This window comes from Rattus norvegicus, chromosome 16 (genome assembly GCF_036323735.1).
Source record: "Rattus norvegicus strain BN/NHsdMcwi chromosome 16, GRCr8, whole genome shotgun sequence".
Classification (NCBI taxonomy): Eukaryota; Metazoa; Chordata; class Mammalia; order Rodentia; family Muridae; genus Rattus; species Rattus norvegicus.
Window position 1 is genome coordinate 19,713,837 of NC_086034.1, and position 21,824 is coordinate 19,735,660.

At 42.9% G+C, this 21,824-nt stretch overlaps 1 protein-coding gene across 13 annotated transcripts; it reads left to right on the forward strand.

Annotated features, from left to right (window-relative positions):
* The first annotated feature begins 9,951 nt into the window (after window positions 1-9,951).
* On the forward strand, window positions 9,952-21,279 carry Zfp869 (zinc finger protein 869). Of its 13 annotated transcripts, none has more exons than XM_017600338.3 (6): window positions 10,095-10,240; window positions 13,234-13,323; window positions 15,582-15,921; window positions 17,929-18,055; window positions 18,226-18,286; window positions 18,727-21,166. In XM_017600338.3, exons 3-6 carry the CDS (start codon window positions 15,883-15,885, stop codon window positions 20,090-20,092), a joined length of 1,593 nt encoding a protein of 530 aa, XP_017455827.1. In that variant the 5' UTR covers window positions 10,095-10,240; window positions 13,234-13,323; window positions 15,582-15,882; the 3' UTR covers window positions 20,093-21,166. The 13 variants fall into 13 exon arrangements, with proteins under 13 accessions (XP_038951193.1, XP_017455827.1, XP_038951191.1 ...); XM_039095263.2 differs by having other exon boundaries at window positions 10,104-10,240; window positions 13,141-13,323; XM_039095264.2 differs by having other exon boundaries at window positions 10,119-10,240; window positions 13,144-13,323.
* Window positions 21,280-21,824: the final 545 nt, after the last annotated feature.

Sequence of the window (21,824 nt, forward strand, 5' to 3'; positions counted from 1 at the left end):
ACTGAGCTAAATCCCCAACCCCACTTCCTTCATTTTTAAAAAAAAATTTATTTGTTGTATGTATGTGAGTACACTGTAGCTGTCTTCAGACATACCAGAAGAGGGCATTGACTCCCATTACAGATGGTGTGTGTGAGCCACCATGTTGTTGCTGAGAATTGAACTCAGGACCTCTGGAAAAGCAGTCAGTGCTCTTAACCATTGAGCCATCTCTCCAACTCCCAAAGCTGTTTCTTAAAGCCTCAAATGTTTTTGTTTAGTCTTAGTCCAGATTAGGGCTCAGTGCCCTGTTACAGAATATTTGATCACACCGTGAACCCCAAGCTTGTGTTATTTACTGAAAAGCCTTTTCTAGTTTTGGTGTGGCCCAGCCATTGCACACACCTTTAATCCCTCTGGCTGGATCCCAGACATGCCCATAGTACATGCTTTAAATCTGAAACAATGAAGGTAAAGTTAGTTTGTAGAAGGAAGCACCCATGTTGAAAGTGATGTCTAATTGAGTGACAAAGTGATGAATCATAGAAAGATTTGACAGAATCAGATATGCCCAACTCTCATGAGAACAGGGACAAGAGAGACTATTTAAGAGAGAACAGCACAGAGAGAAAAGGAGGACATGGGACAGTTGTACAGGGACAGGGTGCAGAGAGAGAACAAGGTAGATATAGGTGAAAACAGAAAAGGCTGGAGAATAATAAGGAGCTAGAAGATTAGAACAGATTGCCAAAGTTATTATGAAGTCAAGTAGAGCAATTCAGGAGAAGCCAAGAGAAGCCAGATTGAATCAGTCAGCTTGGAGAGGAGTTAGAGCCAGAGCAGGATAAATGAGTCAGCAGGGGTCAGAAAGAACAAGTAAGGGCAAGCTTATTGAGCAGTAAGTGTCAGAGGCTAAAACCATTCTAGGCCTAGATTAAATTGTATGGAGGAGGCGAGAAGTTTCCAGGTCTAAGCCTAGGTTAGCAGACTGAGGCAGTGAGCCTCGAAAACAACAATTACAACAGGCAAATAAAAGTGACGTTTACACTGCCCCCTTTTGTGTTGGTGTATAGAAACCTTGCTATTTCCATAAACGCTGGTATCCAGAGGCAGCAGTATCCAGCTGCACCTAGGAAGTCTTGAACCTTCTCTTAGTTTTTGGAGTTGGTATCTGAAGGATGGCAGCAATCTACTCTGAGATAGGTTCCTTTACCTCCCCTCGGCTGGTAGCCAAGACAGGTGGTCTTCTTTAAGTTTAGATTCTTCAAAACCTGCTTTAATTAGGGTTCTCAAATGCTTTATCCTCCCTTCTAGCCCATCAGAGGTAGTGGGAATGAAAGGTTGGGAAACGGGGGATGTGGATCTGTTTAGAAATAATTCTTTTGGGCAATTCCAATCTTCGTTGTCAGGATATCAGCAGTTCTGTTCACATGATCAGCGGTGGCATCTCCTTGTTCTACTTGTAAATACTACTCATGAATCTGCACTGGCAGTTTAATCTAGAAGAACCTGCAAGTCTCTGCCCATTGGCCCAAGTGGGAAGTTCTTTGGTTCATTTCTCTCTACAAAGTCAGGACAAATGATGATCAGTGAAGAAGGCAAGGTCAACTAGTGCCAACAGTGAAGACCAATGACGGCCAGCAGAGAGTGGCCAGGCAAACCAATGGCACACAGCGTCACCACCGTCTGTTGGGATACACTTATACCCTTTCCAAACATCATGTATCCTCAAGCCTCACTCCAGCAAAACACCATATGCCCTTTACCCAGGCAGCTTCAAGAAAAACACCACACGTCTGTTCTCAGTAAAACATCCTCCCATGTCTCTGCTTCAGCAAAACATCCTCTCATAGGACAGTCTCTAGAAAAACATCACATAATACAGTCTCCAAAGAAACCAGGAATTCCCACTTCATATCCTCCTTTCTGTTTAAAAAATTGTCTTTTTCTCTAACATCAACAATCTACACACAATAGAAGCAATTAGAAGAACCACAAAACTAGAACATTACATCACACTTCAAATAAATAACTTATGTACGAGATAGTCAAACAATAGTCTAATGAAACAACCTTAAATTTCTATCAATATATAATACTTAAAACAAAACAACTTTACATTTCTATCATTATACAATAATTAAACAAAGCAACCTTAAGTTTCTATCGATAAACATCACTAAATAAAACAACTTAAATTTCTATCAGTATAGCATCAGTAAACAAAACAACCTTAAATTTCTATCAGTATAAAATAATTACATAAAACAAAACAATCTACCACCCTAAATGATAACAACCATCGCAAATCAAAGGACCAAAACCATCCATCCCAACTTCAGGGATTGGAATGACAGTCTTCTTATAATTGCTTCCTGCTGAGTTGGGGGTGAGGAATTCCTGTCTGGGGCTTAAGGGGAAAAATGGTTACTATGGAAAATGCTAGGTGTAGCACTTGTTTCCCAGTCTCTGTGTTTGTCCAGTCTCTGTGTTGTCTGTCTAGTCTGTGTATTGTCCAGTCTTTGTGTGGTCAATCATTTGGGCTAGCCCATTTGAAGTTGATTTGCACGCATACTTTGAGACAATCTGAATCGCCTGGGCTATTTGCTCTGAGAAGACATCCATGTCTCAGGTGATAAGAGATTTTTTTCTGATCCTACCTAATCTTTATAAATTTTATCAGTAACCAATTTTTTCATTCCCTGTAGATACATAAGTAACCACTTCCCTATCTTAAAAACGATTGCAGGTTTCCATTCTAACATCAACACGTCCTTATAGTATATTAGTTGGCCTAGTTTTAAGATAATTTAGAGTTAATGAAGCGTTATTTAGTCTGTTCCTGAGGGTTTTTATTCCATTTTTTGTTTAATAAGTATCTCTTTTAAGGTATGATTAGCACTTTCTATAACTGCTTGTCCTGTGGGATCGTGTGGCACACCAGTAGCATGCTTTCTATTGTAATATGCAAAGAATTGCTTCATCTTATTGGATACATATGTGGGAGCATCATCAGTTTTAATTTGTGAAGCTTTCCCCATAATTGCCATTATTTCCAATAAGTGTGTAATTGCACAGTCAGCCTTTTCAGAACTTAAAGCAGTTGCTCGGGCTGGAGAGATGGCTCAGAGGTTAAGAGCACTGTCTGCTCTTCCAGAGGTCCTGAGTTCAATTCCCAGCAACCACATGGTGGCTCACAACCACCTATAATCAGGTCTGGTGCCCTCTTCTGGCCTGCAGTTGCATACATGCAGGCAGAAAGCTGTATGATGTATACATAATAAATAAATAAATAAATGTTTAAAAAAAAAAAGCAGTTGCTCATTGAAACCCTGAGTACATGTCAATGGTATGGTGTATATACCTTTCTTTTCCAAATTCTGCAAAATGGAACACATCCATTTACCAGATGTCATTTCTTTTGGTACTCCTAGGGTTACTACTAGTAGGTAACAGAGTTTGGTTGTAGAGAGAACATATTGGGTATTTTTTTTTTTTAATTTCTTTGGCTTGTCACCAAGTCATGGAAAAAAATTTAAACCTTTTCCATTAACATGCTATTTCTCATGAAATTCTGAGACTTCAAATGCACACATTTCCTATTAGTAATTGGTCCACTTTCTCATTTCCTTGAGCTGATGGACTTGGCAAACCTGTATGAGACTGGATATGAGTGATATACAATGGATGGCTTGTTGCCACTTACAGCAATCATAGAACAGTTAATTCTGAGTTATCAGGTGCACATTCAGTAGCCTCTATATGTGAAACAGCTCTTTCTGCATATAAAGAATCAGTAATTATGTTAAGATTCAGGATAATCTAATCCATAAGGATTGCATACAATTCTGACTTTTGAACTGAGGTATAAGGACTTTTGATTACCTTGCCTATTTTATCTGACTTATAACCTGCCATCCCTGTCTTGTTTGCATTTGTATAAAATGCTGGAGCCTCTGGAATTGGTATTCTCTTTACGTGGAAGAATCCAATTAAATCTTTCTATAAGTTGTATATGTTCGCTTTTTTGGATATTTGTTATTAATTTCACCCAAGTAGTTACTACAAGTTCTTTGTCAATTTTCATTGATCACTCATAACGACATAATCTCAGCATTTGGAAGAGGTCCTACAATTTTGGTTGGGTCTGTTCCTGAAAATTAGAATAATCTTATTCTACCTTTAATACTTAAATCAGAAATCTTTTCTATATGTCTTTAATTTTTTGCTTTGTTTATGAGCTAAGAAAATCAATTTCATAATACTATTTTCCATTTGCATAATGAATCCAGTAGGAGAGTGAGCTGAAGGCAAAATGACCAAAATACAATCAAGTTTAGGATCAATTTAATCCACATATGTATCTTGCAGTCTTTGTTCTACAAGAATTAACTATTTTTATTGCTTCAGCTGTTAGACATCTTGGACTGTTTAAATTTGAATCTCCTTGTAATGTTTGAAACAAATTACCTAATCCATACTACAACTTAATCCAGTTGTAGACCTCAGTCAGTTAATATCTCTCACATTCATTTTTTTTGAAATAGTTAAGAGTTTGCAATTGGTCCCTATGGATCTGCACCTTTTGTGGTTGAATTTTTTGTTGACTGATTTATAACCCAAATAACTAAGTGAATCTCTTCTTTGTATTTTTTTCTAGAGCAATCGGTAACCCCCAGCATGGCAGAATTTTTTTGTGTTCCTTTAAACATATTCTCTAAAACATCTTTGTCAGAATCAGTCAAAAAAGTCATCCATATAGTGATAAATGATAGGTCAGGAGAATTGCTTATGAATTCTTTCTTTCTTTTTTTTTTTAAAGATTTATTTATTTACTATATATAAGTACACTGTAGCTGTCTTCAGACACACCAGAAGAGGGCATCGGATCCCATTACAGATGGTTGTGAGCCACCATGTGGTTGCTGGGATTTGAACTCAGGACCTCTGGAAGAGCAGCCGGTGCTCTTAACCTCTGAGCCATCTCTCCAGCCCATACCTCACAGACTTTTTTTTTTTCCGGAGCTGGGGACCGAACCCAGAGCCTTGTGCTTGCTAGGTGAGCGCTCTACCACTGAGCTAAATCCCCAAGCCCATGAATTATTTCTAATGGTTGTTGCACAAAATACTGACATGAAGTTGGACTATTCAGCATTCCGTGGAGAAGTACCTGCCAGTGCTAGTGGATGACTATGGTTCAGATTAGGTACTGAGAAAGCAAACCCTTCCCTCTCTTTCTCATGCAAGGGGACTGAGAAAAAAGAACCTTTCAAGCCAATTATTATTATAGGTAATGATTTTGGTAACAAAGACGATAAAGGAAGTCCAGGCTGTAGAGGACTCACTGGTTGAATTACCTTATTAACTGCTCTTAAACCCACTATCAGTCTCTATTTTTCTGATTTCATTTTTACAACAAACACAGAGCATTCCATGGGCTGGGAGACTCTTCTACATGTGGAGCCTCCAGCTGCTCTCGTACCAGTTGTTCAAGTGCCTGAAATTTTTCTTTTGTTCTGGGCCACTGCTCTTGCCAGTGTGGCCGGATTACAGCCATTTTAGGGGCAAGGCTATTGGTATGTGAACCTGTTTAGAAATAGTCCTTTTGGGAGATTCCAATCTTCTACAAAGTTGGGCTTTCTTAGCCAACATTTTGTAGCCTAGGGTCTGTAACTCTTTTTTTTTTTTTTTTTTTTTTTGGTTCTTTTTTTTTTTTTTTTTCGGAGCTGGGGACCGAACCCAGGGCCTTGCGCTTCCTAGGCAAGCGCTCTACCACTGAGCTAAATCCCCAACCCCTAGAATGTATTTTCTTAGGGAACCTCTAGTGGAAGGACTGGAAGTCTGCATTTAGTGTCTTTAAATCCTGGGGCAACCTGTTCCAGGTATGTTGCCTGCTGAAACCTCCCACTGGGTCTGTCTATTTAAGAGTAAAGATGGGTTGACTCACCTCTGCCAAGGGGAGGCTGAAGAATGAATCTTTCAGGTCCAAGACAGTGTTTGTGTTTCTCTAGAAGAATCAAGCTCATGAGGATCTGAGGTCTCAAGTTTCTTCACAGGTAGGAGAGGCATATTCCAGGATGATTGGTAGGGCACTTTAAGCTTCTTCAAGTCAGGCAATGTGGACTGCAGTTTTCCTGTTTGTTCCCAGGGTCATTTTATAGTGTTCAGTCTGGATGGAGGTAGCTGAACGGGTTAGTTGAACAATAATAGGTGCTTGGTGTTGGGCCAGCCCTGGGGGATCTGTTTCTGACAAAGCATGAGACACCAAAGTTTTGCTGGATCTCTGTAAGTCTGTGTCTCATCATCAGAGAAGGTAATGGTGGATTTCAGTTTATGCAGAAGTTCTTGTTCCAATAGAGCCTCTGTTATCAAATCCTCCATCAACCAGGAACTACTTATACCTTCAAGAACTCCCAAATTTTATAACTTTTTCTAATAACTGGGGCTAAATGGGTGACAAGGAAAATCTTTCTTTTTGTTTTGTCTATGTTCTTTTTTATTTTAAGCCAGGGTTCCTCTGTCCTGGAACTCACTCTGTAGACCAGGCTGGCTAGGAACTCACAGAGGTTCACCTGCCTCTGTCTCCTTAGTGCTGGGATTAAAGGCATGCACCACCACCACCTGGCAAAAGGAAAACTTTTTAGTGGTTATCTTTAATCCCTTAAAAAAGATCTATTGAAAGTTTTTTAAAGTCCCCATGGTCAGTGTTGGACAGAAGGGAAAATCACACTCTGTTCAGGTTGTGTTGTCTGGCAGTGTTCCTCTTTCCCAGCCCAGGAGCATATTAAAAAGAAAAGTTTGTAAGAGAATGTTTTTTTTTTTTTTTTGGTTCTTTTTTTCGGAGCTGGGGACCGAACCCAGGGCCTTGCGCTTCCTAGGTAAGCGCTCTACCACTGAGCTAAATCCCCAGCCCTGAGAATGGTGGTTTTTATGGATCATTGGTTAAAAAGGAGATATAAGTCATAAAAGAGAAAGGAGTGGAACATTTTCCTTTCCTGCTCTGCATGGAGCAGAGCAAGGGAATGTTTACCTGAGGAAATTATATATGATTAATACACATACACAAACATATATGTATATATATGAATTCATACTCTGTGTGTGAATGCTTTGCTGCATATATGTGTGTGCACCACCAAGTTTATGTCGAGTGCCTCTAGAGGTCAGAAGAGGGAGTAGGATCCCCTGGAACTGGAGTTGTGGATTGTTGTAAACCACCATCTAGGTGCTGGGAAGCAAACTTTGGTTCCTCTGAAAGAGTAGTTAGTGTTCTTAACCACGGATCCGTCTTTCCAGCTCCCTAGGTGTCAACTTTTGATATTTATTTGCTGCTTCTTAGTTGTTTTGGCTTGTCCCAAGAGTACAGCATTGATTTTGACATTGGGTCGCAGTCTATTTGTACCTGTACAGCCCATTAGCATCTATTTTATGAAATTAAGTGTGCTGGTGTTTGGTGTACACGTGCAGAATCCCAGTTTTCTCTTGAGAGATTGTTTTCTTTAATCACCACAATATGACTGTGTTTATCTCTTCTAATGAATTCTTAGAAGCCTTTCATCAGACAGTGTCTGCTTTCTTATGAGTGTCTCAAGCCCTTCCTCTGTATGCTGATGATTGTATCAGTTAAGTGCATGGTTTCATTGTTTAGTTACTTCTTAGCAATTGCTTGCCTTTTTCCTATTGTTTCCTGCAAGCTCTTTTTCCACTCCTTGGTTTCTCTATTCAGTGAAGAATTAATGTAGTGACAACTCTAGAGGTTTTGTTTCTTTAAAAACACAGAAATAGTTTAAGAATGCGTTTCCATTTTAAACCCAGGAGTGGAGATATGGGACACTTCAGACTGTCCAAAACAGCTGACTCTGATTTGCCTCCTGCTCTAGCAGAGGTATGGTTTTGTTTCTTTGATACCGTGTGATACTGAGATGTCTGTGTGACATTTGGAATTCTGAGAACTTCTCAGAGGGTATATAAATGCTAGCTCCCCAGGAGGTGGGATGGGTGGCTGTTAGTCATTTAGGGAGGTTGGTTTATAGTATCTGTGGTCAAAGAAGAAACAAAAGGAAAGACATTAGATTCAGGGGTCTCTCCCTTCCCCTCTCCTATTTAGTGATGGGGTGAAAGGGGGGAGGGGGAGATAACAGGGTGGGAAGAGAAGAATTCACAAAGTAGAAAAGACCAGCTACAAATTACAGAATGAAAAGTTTGCAATCTGCATGCAGAAGATATATTGCTTCAGGCTAGCCAAAGCTAGTTAGCAGACACTGTCTCAAAACAACAACAACAACAACAACAACAACAAACAACAACAAATCAAAAAATAAAACAAAAACTCCCAAAACAAACAAAAACAAAGCAAAGAAACAAACAAACCAAACCAAACAAAACCAAAAATATTCCCTCAAGAAGCATACATTCACACAAAGCCACAGTCTTCTGCACAACACAGGTGGGGGTGGTGTTCAGAGAGGGCACACTGGCTCCTCATGAGTCATTGTGGGTAGTTTTTCTGCATGTGCTTGCCTGGTCTCCAGGGAGGTCAGAAGAGGGTGTTGGATCCTGAAAGGCTAGAGTTATTGACTCTGATCCATTATGTGGGTGCTGGGAATTGGACCCAGATGCTATGGATGAGCAGTCAGTGCTCTTAACAACTGAATTATCTTTCCAGCCCCCTCCCCCAAGTACATTTTATTCATACGACATAGCTTGTGGAGCAAAACTTGACTGCATTTCTCCTTCTAGAAATGGACCAGCCAGCATACATTTAGCTGATTGGTTCATTTTAAATGATAGCAAAGACTTGACTGAATGAGACATGAATAAAACCTGTGAAGTTTCTGAGAGCTGAAGAAAGCTCTCAGATCCTACTTGGCCTTGTTAGTGGTGGCTTACAGCACAGAGGGCAGGAGGGAGTTCAATCAGTCAAGGTAATCTAACCAATCAGGTGGGTTGTGTGTGAGCCTCAGTGGGGTGGGGTTAGCAATCGTGCATGTGTGCATGCGTGGTATGTGTGTGAAGTTAGCCCTGTGGGTGCTTGAGATGAAAAAGACTCAACCACGAGGCGACTTCTCTTGGGCAAGAGTCTGGAGTAAGTCCTTGGATCCAAAGTGGATGAACTCCTAATCAGTTTGATTTGATCCAGGACCATTCTCCTTAGCTATCTACCTATTTAAAAATTAGCTATCTCATGTCTTCCCTCACTATTCTAGTGTGGTTTAGTCATTTTTGTGGCCTCCTGGATATAGGCATCTTCAATGTGTAAGGCTCCCTCAAATACCTTCTGTTGACCTAGAAGAGTCTGTGATTGCTATTGGAAGTTTTAATGAAGTATAGCCTGAATTCCTGGTTCTTTTGCTTCCATCTCCTTTGTTCGGATCTCAGAAAAAGCAGCACCGTATCGGTCTTGGAATGGGTTCTTTTCTCTGGTTAAAAAGAAAATGTGCAACTTGTTAAAATTTGAGCAATCTTTGGCGTGATTTGCTGAAATTCCTGAAACCCGGAGGACATCAAGTTCTGTTCCAGTTTGATAGGGTGTGAATTGGGCCCTGATCTAGCTGTGAGGCAAAGTGATCTCTGCCTTGGGCATTGTGTGTAAAGGACTGTGCACACAAGGTTTCCAAGAGGAAGAACCTTAAATACCCTCTGAGTGCAAGAAGACAGCAGTGACAGTTGTGGGAGGTACAAGAAAGTCCTGCTTCAATTAGATCTTCTTGAAGCAGACTTGCAAGAACTTGGGTGAAAGCCAGAGCTGGGAAAGGCCGTGTGGTCCACGTCTTTTAATTTCAGTTCATCTACTTAAGGGAACTGTCATTCAGGTCTCACTAGCCAATCAGGGCCCCGGGGGCAGGCCATTCATTCACAAGGACTAAGGGAAGCTGTTCGTGTCACTCAGTCCCTCGTGGGGCAGTGCTAACCAATCAGAACCTTCAGGCCAGGCCACTCACTCACGAGCGCCTAAAGGAACTGCTTCATCATTCAGAGCATGCTAGCCAATTAGAGCAATGGAGTCGGTCATCCACGCAGTAGCGTCTAGGGAACTCCTGTCTATCAGACTTGTGTTGTAGCTCTAGCCAATCAGAGCTTCGGGGCAAGATATCCAATCAAGAGCACCAGCCGGAGACAAGGGGTGGGTCCTTTCCGCCGCCATGCCGCAGATTCTGTAACGAGTCTTAAGCAGGCATCGCGTGGTCCGGTGTGCTGCGGTGTGATCGCCGCTGCTGGGAGCTGTGGGGGTAGCATGGGCGAGCTCCGCAACCGCGCCTTGGTGAGCGCGGTGCCGCTGTCCCCATTCGGGGAGGAGCGGCCAGCTGAGCCGCGTGATCCGGGGTGGTGGGCCCTCCCCGGGGCTGGGGGAGGGGTGGGACCAGCCGGCCTAGCGGACACCCTGTTCATTCCATGGGGAAACATGGGCCCCATCACCGCCAGTCCTTGTCTCGGAGGACCCTTGTCACTTCCGCTTTTCCGGCCATGTCTGCGCAAAGCGCGGGGAGCGGAAGGCTCCGCCCAGTGCTGGGGTAGCTTCCGGGTTGGTGACGTCACCGCCCAGTGCTAGCGCCCTGTTTGTGCTTTTGGTGTCGCACTTATGCCTGCTGTGTTCTCTGCGCTGTGGTCTAGACGTTGTGGGCTTTGTAGGTCTAGCATCAAGTGTGAGTTAATTTTGTGAAATTCTCTGAGTCTTTGTCCAAGGGTTTCTTTCGGATGGTCTTCCAGAAACAGTTCTAGAAAAGATTGTGCTACTTTATCAAAGGTCAGCTTGTCTCCTAATTTTTTTTGTTTGTGTTTATTCTTCCTAAACAGTATGTTGTCTTGTGTATTTGATTGGAAATGTTACGAATGTGTTGTGGGTTTGATTGTGCTAACCGTTTTGGTTCTTTTTTTTAAAGTATTTACATATAAAATTTAGTAATCTCTTTTATGTTCCTGGTAAGAATTTTTTTTTTTTTTTTTTTTTTTTTTTAGCATTTTGTGGAAATTATTCTAAATCTATAATTGAAGCCGGGAACTGACATTTTAGGATTTTGTCTTCCGGTCATGAGGATGTTGTACCAGAAAGAGACAAACACGTTTGCGTCTTTCCACAATGTCAACATTTATTGAATAGAAAGTAAAAAGGTGTCATGCTTTCGGTGGTAATCTGGCCGAGGCTAAGATAGGTTCTATTTTTCCAAATCCTTATTACTAATATTTCTTCATATCACATGGCAAATATATAGTTATATGCACACATGCTGTTTATAGAATCAACGTAAGTTACGGAGGCTGCAGCAGAGTTTAGAGGGTCCTAGAAGTTGGCTGAGAGAAAAGCAAGCAGTGCTTCAGTTGATGAGATAAATTTGGACACAAGACCAGTGAGCCGCAGGGAGGGAGCTTTGAACGAAGCCTGGGGCCATCAGGTTTGAAAGTGTCTATAGTGATCTAACAGTGATAGGAAAGGCTGACGGAGATGAGATCCTGATGAACAGATAGGGACCCAGTGGAAGCTGCAGGGGACAGTCAGGCGTCCTTACTAGATCCTTGGCTCACACAGCGCATCAGATTATAGATTGGTTTCAGGCTGTACCATCCTAGTGCTAGGTGTCTGTTTCTTTCTGAGGCTCGGCAAGGAAGTTGCATCCTTTTGTATCCTATGTATGGTGTTTTGCTTGCATATGTCTGTGCACCACTCGTATGCGTAGTGCCTGCAGAGGTTAGCCGAGGACATCAGATCTCCTGAAATTACAGTTACACATAGTTGTAAAAGTGTCAAGGTCCTCTGAAATAGCATCTGTGTTTTTTTTTTTTTTTTAGATTTATTTATTTATTATCTATAAGTACACAGTTGCTGTTTTCAGACACACCAGAAGAGGGTATCAAATCTCATTACAGATGGTTGCTGGGACTGAACTCAGGACCTCTGGAAGAGCAGTCAGTGCTCCTTTTTTTTTTTTTTTTTTTTTTTTTTTTTTTTGGTTCTTTTTTTTTCGGAGCTGGGGATCGAACCCAGGGCCTTGTGCTTCCTAGGCAAGCACTCTACCACTGAGCTAAATCCCCAACCCACAGTCAGTGCTCTTAACCATTAAACTACACCACCTCTTTAACCTTACTTTTCTTTGAACTAGCATGTGCTTTTAGGATAGAACTTGTGTAGGCAAGGTGCTGGAATTTCAGATATAATTTCATGTGAGAGGCATGCACCCTAACACCTACCTGAAGTTCTATTTTTCTTTAACACTTTCACACATGTATAAAGAATGTTCTGACGATGGTAGTGTCCTGCCCTCTAGTTTCCCTCTTATCCTCTTTGTCCTCTCTTGCTTACAGTTCCCTGTGAACTGTCCATGTTTCCTGCCCCCTCCGTGTCCTTTTTGGTTTTGAGATGCACTGTTTTAACCAGGATCACCCGTGTGACCGCAGGTTCCATCCATTTGAGCATCTCAGTGGATACACAGTTGAAGACCGTGACTTTCCCTAGAGTCCCTCAGTATCTGAATCATAATCGACCATTGATGGGTCCAGTCTTGTGTCAGGTCCATTGCCGAAATCCAGAGCTGTTGTCGAGTGAAGTCATGAACAGCATTAGCTTGCAATGCTGAAAAGTCAACATCTTACATCCCATCTCACTGTCTTCTGGGCCTGACAGTCTCTATGCCCCACCTTTCTCAGTGACCTCAGCGCCTCGGAAGTGGTGGTTTAAATGTCCTGTTTCTGATTGAGCCCTCAGGAGTCAGCTTACTTGAGTAGCCTGGAATCTCTGCATTCACTGCAGAGACCGTGAGGAGCAGCTGTCTGTGGGTATAAACAATACTTAGAAGGTAACTGGAGGGGTTGGGGATTTAGCTCAGTGGTAGAGCGCTTGCTAGGCAAGCCCTGGGTTTGGTCCTCAGCTCCGATTTAAAAAAAAAAAAAAAAAAGAAGAAGAAGAAGAAGGTAACTGGGAGCCAGGACAATTTACCTAAACAGTAGTGTGAAGTTCGCCCCTCTAGCCACAGACATGGGTTTTGGGCTTGGTTTAGTATTCCAGGCATGGATTCTCTGAAGGAGTGAGCCTCAAGTTCAGTTAGAGAGACGTCTGGTGTCCTCCTCAGAACAGCTACACCACTATTGCACAGGTGGACATACCTGGTAGGTTGGTTTTGAATGCTGTAGAGGTCTGGGTAAGACATGTGCCTGTCATTCCTCCCCCAGCAGCCAGCACAGTGCCCCAGAGCACTATGAAAGCCAACAGAGAGGAAGCTTTCAGCTCAGCGCCAGTTTGATTTCTTTCCGCATTGTAACCAGGTGTCTTCAGTAATAACAGCCAACTCTGGAGGGCAACTGAGAAGAGCACAAGAGCCTATGGGGTCTCCCTGACCAATGGCTAATAAGGAGGTAATTCTCCTGCGCTAGAGTTAACGGCTTTCAGAAGCATTATCTGTTGTAGGAGAGCTTCCTTCTTGTTTTTATCGTTGTCTTAATGTACATAATGTCACTGTTGCCCTGCTGTGTACATGGTCAGAGTATATACATCCCACTCCAGGAGGTACGTGCACAATCATGTTCATTTGCCATTCATAATCAGGACATAAAGACAGCCTACATGTCCAGCCGCTGAGTAGATACCAAGAACGTGTATACACAAAGGGCTTCCATTCAGCTGGGAAGAAAAAAAATTAAGAAATTTGCATGTTAGGAGATGAAATTAGATAAAAATACTGAATTAGTTGATAATTTGAGCTGGGATAATGAACACCTGTTCCCTCTCCCATGGGTGTTAGCTGCACGAATGCCCTCAGATTGGTGAACCTTAACTTGTAGAGCTTGAGGAAGTAAGGAAAAGGCCTCCAGGGAGAGGAAATGGTAGCACTGATAACAAACAGGAAGGCTCGAGGGCGAGGAGTCTGAGCGGGGGAGGGGGTTGGGGTTGAGTGGGGGATGGGGATGGGGGGTTGGGCAGGGATGGGGCAGGTTGACTCTGAGGGGTATACAGGGGAAAGGAAGACTTCATGAGACTAATGATGGCGGAAAAAAGCCACCAGGACACCTACTATGTTAGCCAAGTAAAATTACTTATGCAAGTTATTTTTGTTTCTTTGCTACGGAGCTAATAAAACATTTTGATTTTCAATATTTGCGAGGTTTCAGTTTCAGCACACTGAATAATTTCTGATTGTACTGCCTTTATTTTTATCTGTTTATTTTTGTTTTCTGGAGATGCCCAGGCTGACCTAGAATGCATAAGTTGCTCAGGCTGGCCTTGAAGTTGGAGCCCTGCTGTCTGCCCTCTGACAGCTGGACTTACAGGCTTGTGCCACCATACCTTCCCAGTCACCCTTGCTACGTTTACAACTCAGTGTTACTCTTTCAATAACTAAAAAAATGTAGAATTTATTTTGAGAATTTATGAGTATTTTGCTGCATGTGTGTCTGTGCCCTGTGTGTCTGGTGCCCATGGAGGTCAGAAGACGGTGTCAGATCCCATTGGATTGTTATGAGCCACCATGTAGGTGCTAGGAACAACCTGACTTTTCTGCCAAGGCAGCCCAGTTCTTAAGGATCTTTTGCTCCTTTGTCCAAAATTGGGTCTGTGTGGGTTTGTTCTTGGGTTTTCTGCTCCAATGAGCTATTCATTGCTTACCAAATGCGAGTGCACTCTCATGATTGCATGATTGTGGTAGTTTTATAAGAAGTCTTAAAGTCCTGTATATTCTCTCCCCCCTCCTCTGTGTGTGTGTGTGTGTGTGTGTGTGTGTGTGTGTGTGTGTGTGTATGTATGTGTGTGTGTTTTTCAGAGTTCTGTTGAATATCCTTTTTTCTCAATTCTTTTCGTGTATCCCTTATAATTAGTTCTGGTTATAACGTAATGTGGTTTTGAATGTTATGAGAAATGTGTTGAATTATAGTACTGATGGAAGATGTGTAAAAATGTCTTACAAGGTAGAGGCTTCTTGTCCTCTGTGATACTTGCTTTTTGTTTTTCTCTTCATTAGAAATGTTTGATTTTTGTTTAAAGCCCCCCCATTTATTAATGTATATACAATGCAGAATTGGTATTTGTACATCCAGTTCATTTCTGTCATAGGAAAATGATGGTCTTTTGTATAATGATGTATCATAAAAGTTTTCAGTTGTCCTTTTTTTTTACTCCTTGGATTTTGTGTAGTTTCTGTATGGAAATTGTGTTGTCACAGCATGCCCCTTCTCCCTCCCCCACCTCAGTGTCTCCACATCCCCCTTTTATTGCTGTGCCCCTGCCATAAGTATTGGTATTATCATGTAACTTCAGGGTCTAACTTGCTGATCTGAGCCTTCTGAGCCCAGGGGAGTTAGCAGAGCTTGCATTAAGGTTGTGTGCAAGGTTGGGCCAGCCATGTGATAGGAACGGCCAGGGATAGATGTGAAAACCAGTAGTTAAAGTGCACTTGCTGATGATGGCGCCTGAGACACATTTAGTCAGAGGTGAGACTAGCGTGAGGGGAGCCTGTGGGCGGAGACAGCGGAGACAGGCAGAGTCTGAAGCTGAGAGGGTGCACGGTGCTCAGTGGTGCACAGGTCCTGAACACTGCTGGTTGCTTGTGTGTTGTCTGATCATTACTGTCTACTTGAATGCCTCTGGAATCAACTAAGAGGCCTGTCTCTGTGTCTGCCAGGAAATTTCAGGGAGGATTAACTGAGGTGAGAAGACCCCCGTCGTCTTACAGTAGGTGGCACTTTGAGAAGGAAGTCCACAGAAGGAGCAGTGTTTGTTCCTGCTTGCCTTCACTTCTTGCTGGTGAGTGCATCTGCCCCATTGCCACTGCTGCTGCCACCCTTCCCTGACATTGGAGCCAGTGTCTTGGGCCTCCAGTGTGGACTGAAGACCACTGAAGAAGCTTCCGGGCGTCTTCTGAGCCCCTAGTGCCAGATTGGAGCTCCCGAGGCTTCCAGCCCTGTGGACGGAACCTCTCCATCATGGATACCCCCATTGTTGGACTATCCAGTCCTGATCAGGTAAGCCAATCTAGTATGCACTCATATCTGTTAATTCTTCCATTTCTGTTCTGCTAGAGAATTCTGATTTGTTCAATGGCCACCTATGTCCTCTTTTTCTTGTGAGCTCACCTGAAATTTTGTCAAATGCTTTCTCAGCATCTAATGAGATGATCATGTGGGTTTTTTTGTTTGTTTATTTACATAGTGGATTACATAGATGGATTTCCGTATATTGAACCATCCCTGCATCCCTGGGATGAAGCCTACTTGATCATGATGGATAATCATTTTGATGTGTTCTTGGATTCAGTTTGTGAGAATTTTATTGAGTATTTTTGCATAGATATTCATGAGGGAAATGGTTTGAAGTTTTCTTTCTTTGTTGGGTCTTTGTGTGGTTTAGGTATCACCGTACCTGCAGCTTCATAGAAGGACCTGGGTAGAGTCCTTCTCTTTCAGTTTGTGGAGCAGTTTGGACAGTACTGGTGTTAATTCTTATTGGCAGGTCTGATAGAATTCTGCCCTAAACCCATCTGGTTTTGGGCTTTGTTTTATTGGGAGATTTTTAACGACTGCTTCTATTTCTTTAGGTGTCATGGGACTGTTTAGATGGTTCCTCTGATACGGATTTAACTGTGGTGCCTGGTATCTGTCTAGAAAATTGTCCATTTCATCCAGATTTTTTAGTTTTGTAGAGTATAGGCTTTTGCAATAGGATCTGATAATTGTTTGAATTTCCTCAGTTTCTGTTGTTCTGTCTCCCTTTTTGTTTCTAATTTTGTTAATTTGGATACCCTCTCTGTGCCTTCTGATTAGTTTGACTAAGGGTTTATCTATCTTGTTGATTTTTTTCAAAGAACCAGCTCTTGGTTTGTTGATCTTTGTATAGTTCTTTTTTCTTCTACTTGGTTGATTTCAGCCCTAAGTTTGATTATTTCCTGCCTTCTACTCTAGGGTGTATTTGCTTCTTTTTGTTCTAGAACTTTTGGGTGAGCTGTCAGTCTTTTAGTGTATGCTCTTACCAGTTTCTTTTAGGAGGCACTCAGAGCTATGTGTTTTCCTCTTAGCACTGCCAACATAGAGCCAAGGACCCAAGGACATTTCAGTTTATTTCCTAGGACACAAAACAAGCTCTCCCCACCCCCCAACTCTAAACTGCTTGTATCATTTATTTTTGTTTCCTGTTCCCTTCATTTCTCCCACTGAAGAAGTAGCCCTAGCTAACATTTTGGGATTTGGGGCAACAGTTGGCTTGGATTCTTCGAGGTTCAAAGTGAGGTTGCGCGATGTAGCAGTTGGCGTATCCCTCCGTGGGCCTGACTAGGGACCTCAAACCCACATTAATGACTACATTTGTATAGCAAACAGGTATATTTAGGGAAAAGAAGTCCTTTGCAGGAACTTTGAAAAAGAGGTGAGGGACAAGGAGTGAAGTTGGAATCATTTGAGCAGAGGATAGATTTCATCCTGCCAGGATCAGACATGATTTTTATACAAAAGCAGAGTCACCCTCACACTGCCTTCGTTCAGTTTTGGAAGGGTATGTCTGATTGATTAGGAGTTTCCAAGTTTAGAAGTGATTAATAGTCTATCAGAAGGAAAATGGGAGTGTTCTGGATCGCTGTTTCTGTACAACTCGTTCATGCTGCGTCATTTATCCCTATCATGTGTGTTCGTTTACTCTCAGACAGGATACTGTTGCCTCAGGCCAGCAGAGGCTAACGCTGAGCATGAGTTTCCAAGGGCAGTAGCCTCCCGAGCCCGTGTTATGCTGCTGTGTGTATACGGGATAGGGTGATCTGGGGACAGGAAAGGGAGTGAGGTGGGAAGCAGCACATCTCCTCCCTGGACGCAGTAGTGGAGCACGGGCTGTCCGCCATCTCTGAACATCACTCAGTGCTTTTACTGCACTTGTGTGCCATGGAATGAGTGTGTGGAAACCACAGAATTACACAGCCATACTGACAGTTGTGGAAGGATGTCTTTCTCACCCACTCTTTCATATCCTAAAATGGAATGTTTTAGGGTTTGGTGAGCTTTGAGGATCTGGTGGTGCACTTCACTCAGGACGAGTGGGATTTGCTGGAAGCTTCTCAGAAGAGTCTCTATGGAGATGTGATGCTGGAGACCTTCAGGAACCTCACTGCCGTAGGTGAGGATGCCCTCTTACCTCCACTCTGTAAATTAGAGGACAAGGGTTTCTGCTTGCTGGTTGTTGCTGCAATGTGGATGTGGAAAGGGAAGAATCATGGTGATGAAATTATGTGTAGTTCCAATGCACATTCTAATAATTTATCATACATTTCTGGAACTGTGTTTAAGGTTATGAATGGGAAGACGAGGCAATTGAAGACCATTGCGAAGAGCCTGAAGTAAATCTAAGGTAATTTGCATGCACAAGTGGAGCAAGTCTCCCTTGAAGAAATTTTAGTGTGCCATGAAAATTGAAGAACTAACAAAAAAGCCCAGTTTTAAATTTATTCATCAGTAGGAAATTTTTATCCCAAATGTCTACCTTTATATGAGCTTGAGATCTTGTGTAGTTCTGGGACCCTGCATTAAGGGCTGCTGCTCTTTTGATGATGGGCTTATGAGGGCACACAGTTTGCTTGTTTTGGTAGCAGGCTGTCCAAGATGGTCTAACGAGCAGACAGTGGTAAAACAACTGGCACTAACGTGCTTGCCATTTCTCACAGAATTAGATTTGTAGACACTGTATGATACTGAGGAAGGCGGTCAGGGTGGAACAACTTTATCCGTACACTAATCTCAACATGAGCCTCGATGTGGGGACATTTTCATGTGTCATTCATCTTTTAATAGGGACATCGTCTCTCACTCTGAGTACACACATGAGTATGAACACAAGGAATATGAAGAGAAGCCGCCTGATGCTAATTTTCTCACAAGTGTTGAAGGATGCGTGGAAACGAAGACTTCTAGTGGACCTTCTGTGTGTGAGGTGTGTTTAAAGACCTTTGGACTGTATCACCTAACCTACAACGGACATCACAACTATGACTACAAGGAACTCAGAGGAAGCCAGACTGAGGAAAATGATTGTGAAGGTAATTCATGTGATAAAACTTCCGGTTCCCTTCAAAAAGAAGACAAAATTCATACTGGGAAAAAGCTCTATGTGTGTCAAGAGTGTGGCAAAGCGTTTAGGTATCCCAGCGCCCTCCAGTTACATGAGAGAATCCACACTGGAGAAAAGCCCTACGAGTGTAAAGACTGCGGGAAAGCCTTCAGGGGTCTCAGCGCCCTCCACTTACACGAAAGAATCCACACTGGAGAGAAGCCCTACGAGTGTAAGCAGTGTGGGAGAGCCTTCACGTACCTTAGTGCCCTTCAGCTGCATGAAAGAATTCACACTGAGGAAAGACCCTGCGAGTGTAAGCAGTGTGGTAAAACCTTTAGATATAGCAGGGCCCTCAAATTACATGAGAGAATCCATACCGGAGAAAAGCCCTATGAGTGTAAACAGTGTGGGAAATTTTTCAGAAGTCACAGGACCCTTAAGTTACATAAAAGGATTCACACTGGAGAAAAACCCTACGAGTGTAAAGAATGTGGGAAGGCCTTCAGATGGCTTACTTCTCTGAAGTTACATGAAAAGATTCACACTGGAGAGAAACCTTATGAGTGCCAAGAGTGTGGGAAGGCGTTCCGGTGTCAGGCTTCCTATCACAGACATAAAATAACTCATGGAGGAGAAACATTGTATGAATGTAAGGAGTGTGGTAAGTCCTTCATCTATCCCTCTTTACTTCAAGTGCATGAGAGAACTCACACTGGTGAGAAACCCTTCGAGTGTAAGCTCTGTGGTAAAGCCTTTAGGTGTCAGTCCTCGCTTCGACTGCACGAGAGAACACACACGGGAGAAAAGCCCTATGAGTGTAAGCACTGTGGCAAAGCCTTTTCAAGTTATAATTACCTTCGATTTCACGAACGAAGCCACACTGGAGAGAAACCCTACGAATGTAAGGAGTGTGGTAAAACCTTCACACATCGCTCTTACCTTCGATCACACGAAAGAAGACATACTGGGGAGAAACCGTACCAGTGCATTCAGTGTGGCCGATCCTTCAGCCGGCATAGTTCCTTTAAGAGACACCAGTCTGTTCATGGAGAAAGCCCGTATGAACAGTATCTAATTCCATTATCCCCATTTTCTTCAAAGGAGTGAAAGGACAGATTGGCAACAAACCCATTGAATGTAAACAATGTAGCAAAATATCCCCATTCTCATAAACACATGCAAGAACTCAAGACAAGGACGAACCTTTCCTATGTAAACTGTGTGGCATCGCTTTCAGGGGTCACAGTGTCCTTCAGAGAAGGAATTCTTGCTGGGCAAAGTTTATGCTTGTTACCAATGTGGTAAGTGTCTTGTCATACTTCCTTTCAGAGAAGTAAGTTAATTTATGCTGGGCAAATGCCCTATGAATGTACAAGATATGGTTACTCTTTCATTTATCTCTGTTTGCCTTAAAATCATGAAAGAACTCATAGTGGTTTAAAAACAAACCCACACGAATATAAAGAATGCGGAAAAGCCTTCAGGTGTCACAGGCCCTTCACTAGCGTGAATGAAATGTCATGTTGGACAGAAAATTCGAATGTTAAGATGTGTTAAAGCCTTTAGATCACATTGGTCCCTTAGATTCCAGGAATGAATTCCAACTGGAAAACTTTCCAAGTGGAAACAGCTGTGAAGCCTTCACGGCCACAGTCCTTTAGGAAGCTTGTGGTGATGGAAGATGAGCAATTCTGTAAGTGTGAGGAGTGTGGGGACCTAATGGATGCTGACAGATGGACGTTTCCTTAGCCGTGGCTTCCCATGACTTGCCTGTGCTCTTGTAAATACCCCAAATTAAACTCAGTGATTCCTCAAGCCACACTAGGGTAGAATCATTCTTGGTCCCTGTCCTTGATGCACAGTCTGGGATGAACAGACCTTCAGAAATGTCTTCAGGCTTTTAAAGCTGTGCTGTGTTTACATCAGTGTGAAACACCGAGAAGGAGGGGAGGCTGTGGCTTAAAGTGCTGTGCTTCTCTCTGGGTGGGTGCTTCAGTTGTCAATTTGATGCAGTCGGTGTCACCTGGGAAAGGAGTCTCAATACTGACCTCTCTAGGTTAGGTTCGCCTTGACATGGCTGAGAGGGATTTTCTTCCTAGGGTTAATTGAGGTAGTAACACCCACCCTGAATGCTGTCAACACTGTTTTATGGACTGAATAAAAAGAACTGAAGCAGCTGAACTCAGTTTCCTTGCTGTCTGTCTTGGGACTATGTCTACTGTGCCTCCATGACTGGCCCACAGTAGTGGACTGTGACCCGAAACCATGAGCTGAAATAAACACTTTCTTCCCTAGATTGTGTTGTCAAGGTATTTAATCATAGCCACAGGAATGAAGCTAGGACTGCCTGGATCTGCACACAGGAGAACCAAAGATGAGCTTTTTGGTAGAAGCACTTGTCCTGTCTCTGACGTGAGTGGTGGTGACACGTCACCAAAGGGCAGTCATTGGCAGCAAGCCCTGTGTGGGTCTTTTCCAAAGTGCCAAGGACGGGCATGCCTTCCTGCTGCACTGCCCGCTTCACTATCCCTACTGCACAACTCCTGTGTGCTCAGCACACCTCTGAAAGTTGAGGTAGGGCGCATGTGGGGCCATGCTCCCATACGGATGAAAAGCCTAGAGAATCTTACAGTCCCCGAAAGATGCGTGCATGGGGCAGACTATACCACCAGGTGTGTGCTCCTTGTTGCAGGCAATGAGACGTAACTGAGGCTGAGGTGTGGGCTAGCAGGACCTTCCCACATGTGCAGCAGTTGTAGCAAGGAGGCACATGCAGGCTCTCTCCTGCGTTAGCTTCAAACTGGCAGGAAAGGTACAGAAAACAGGAGATGAAAGAGAT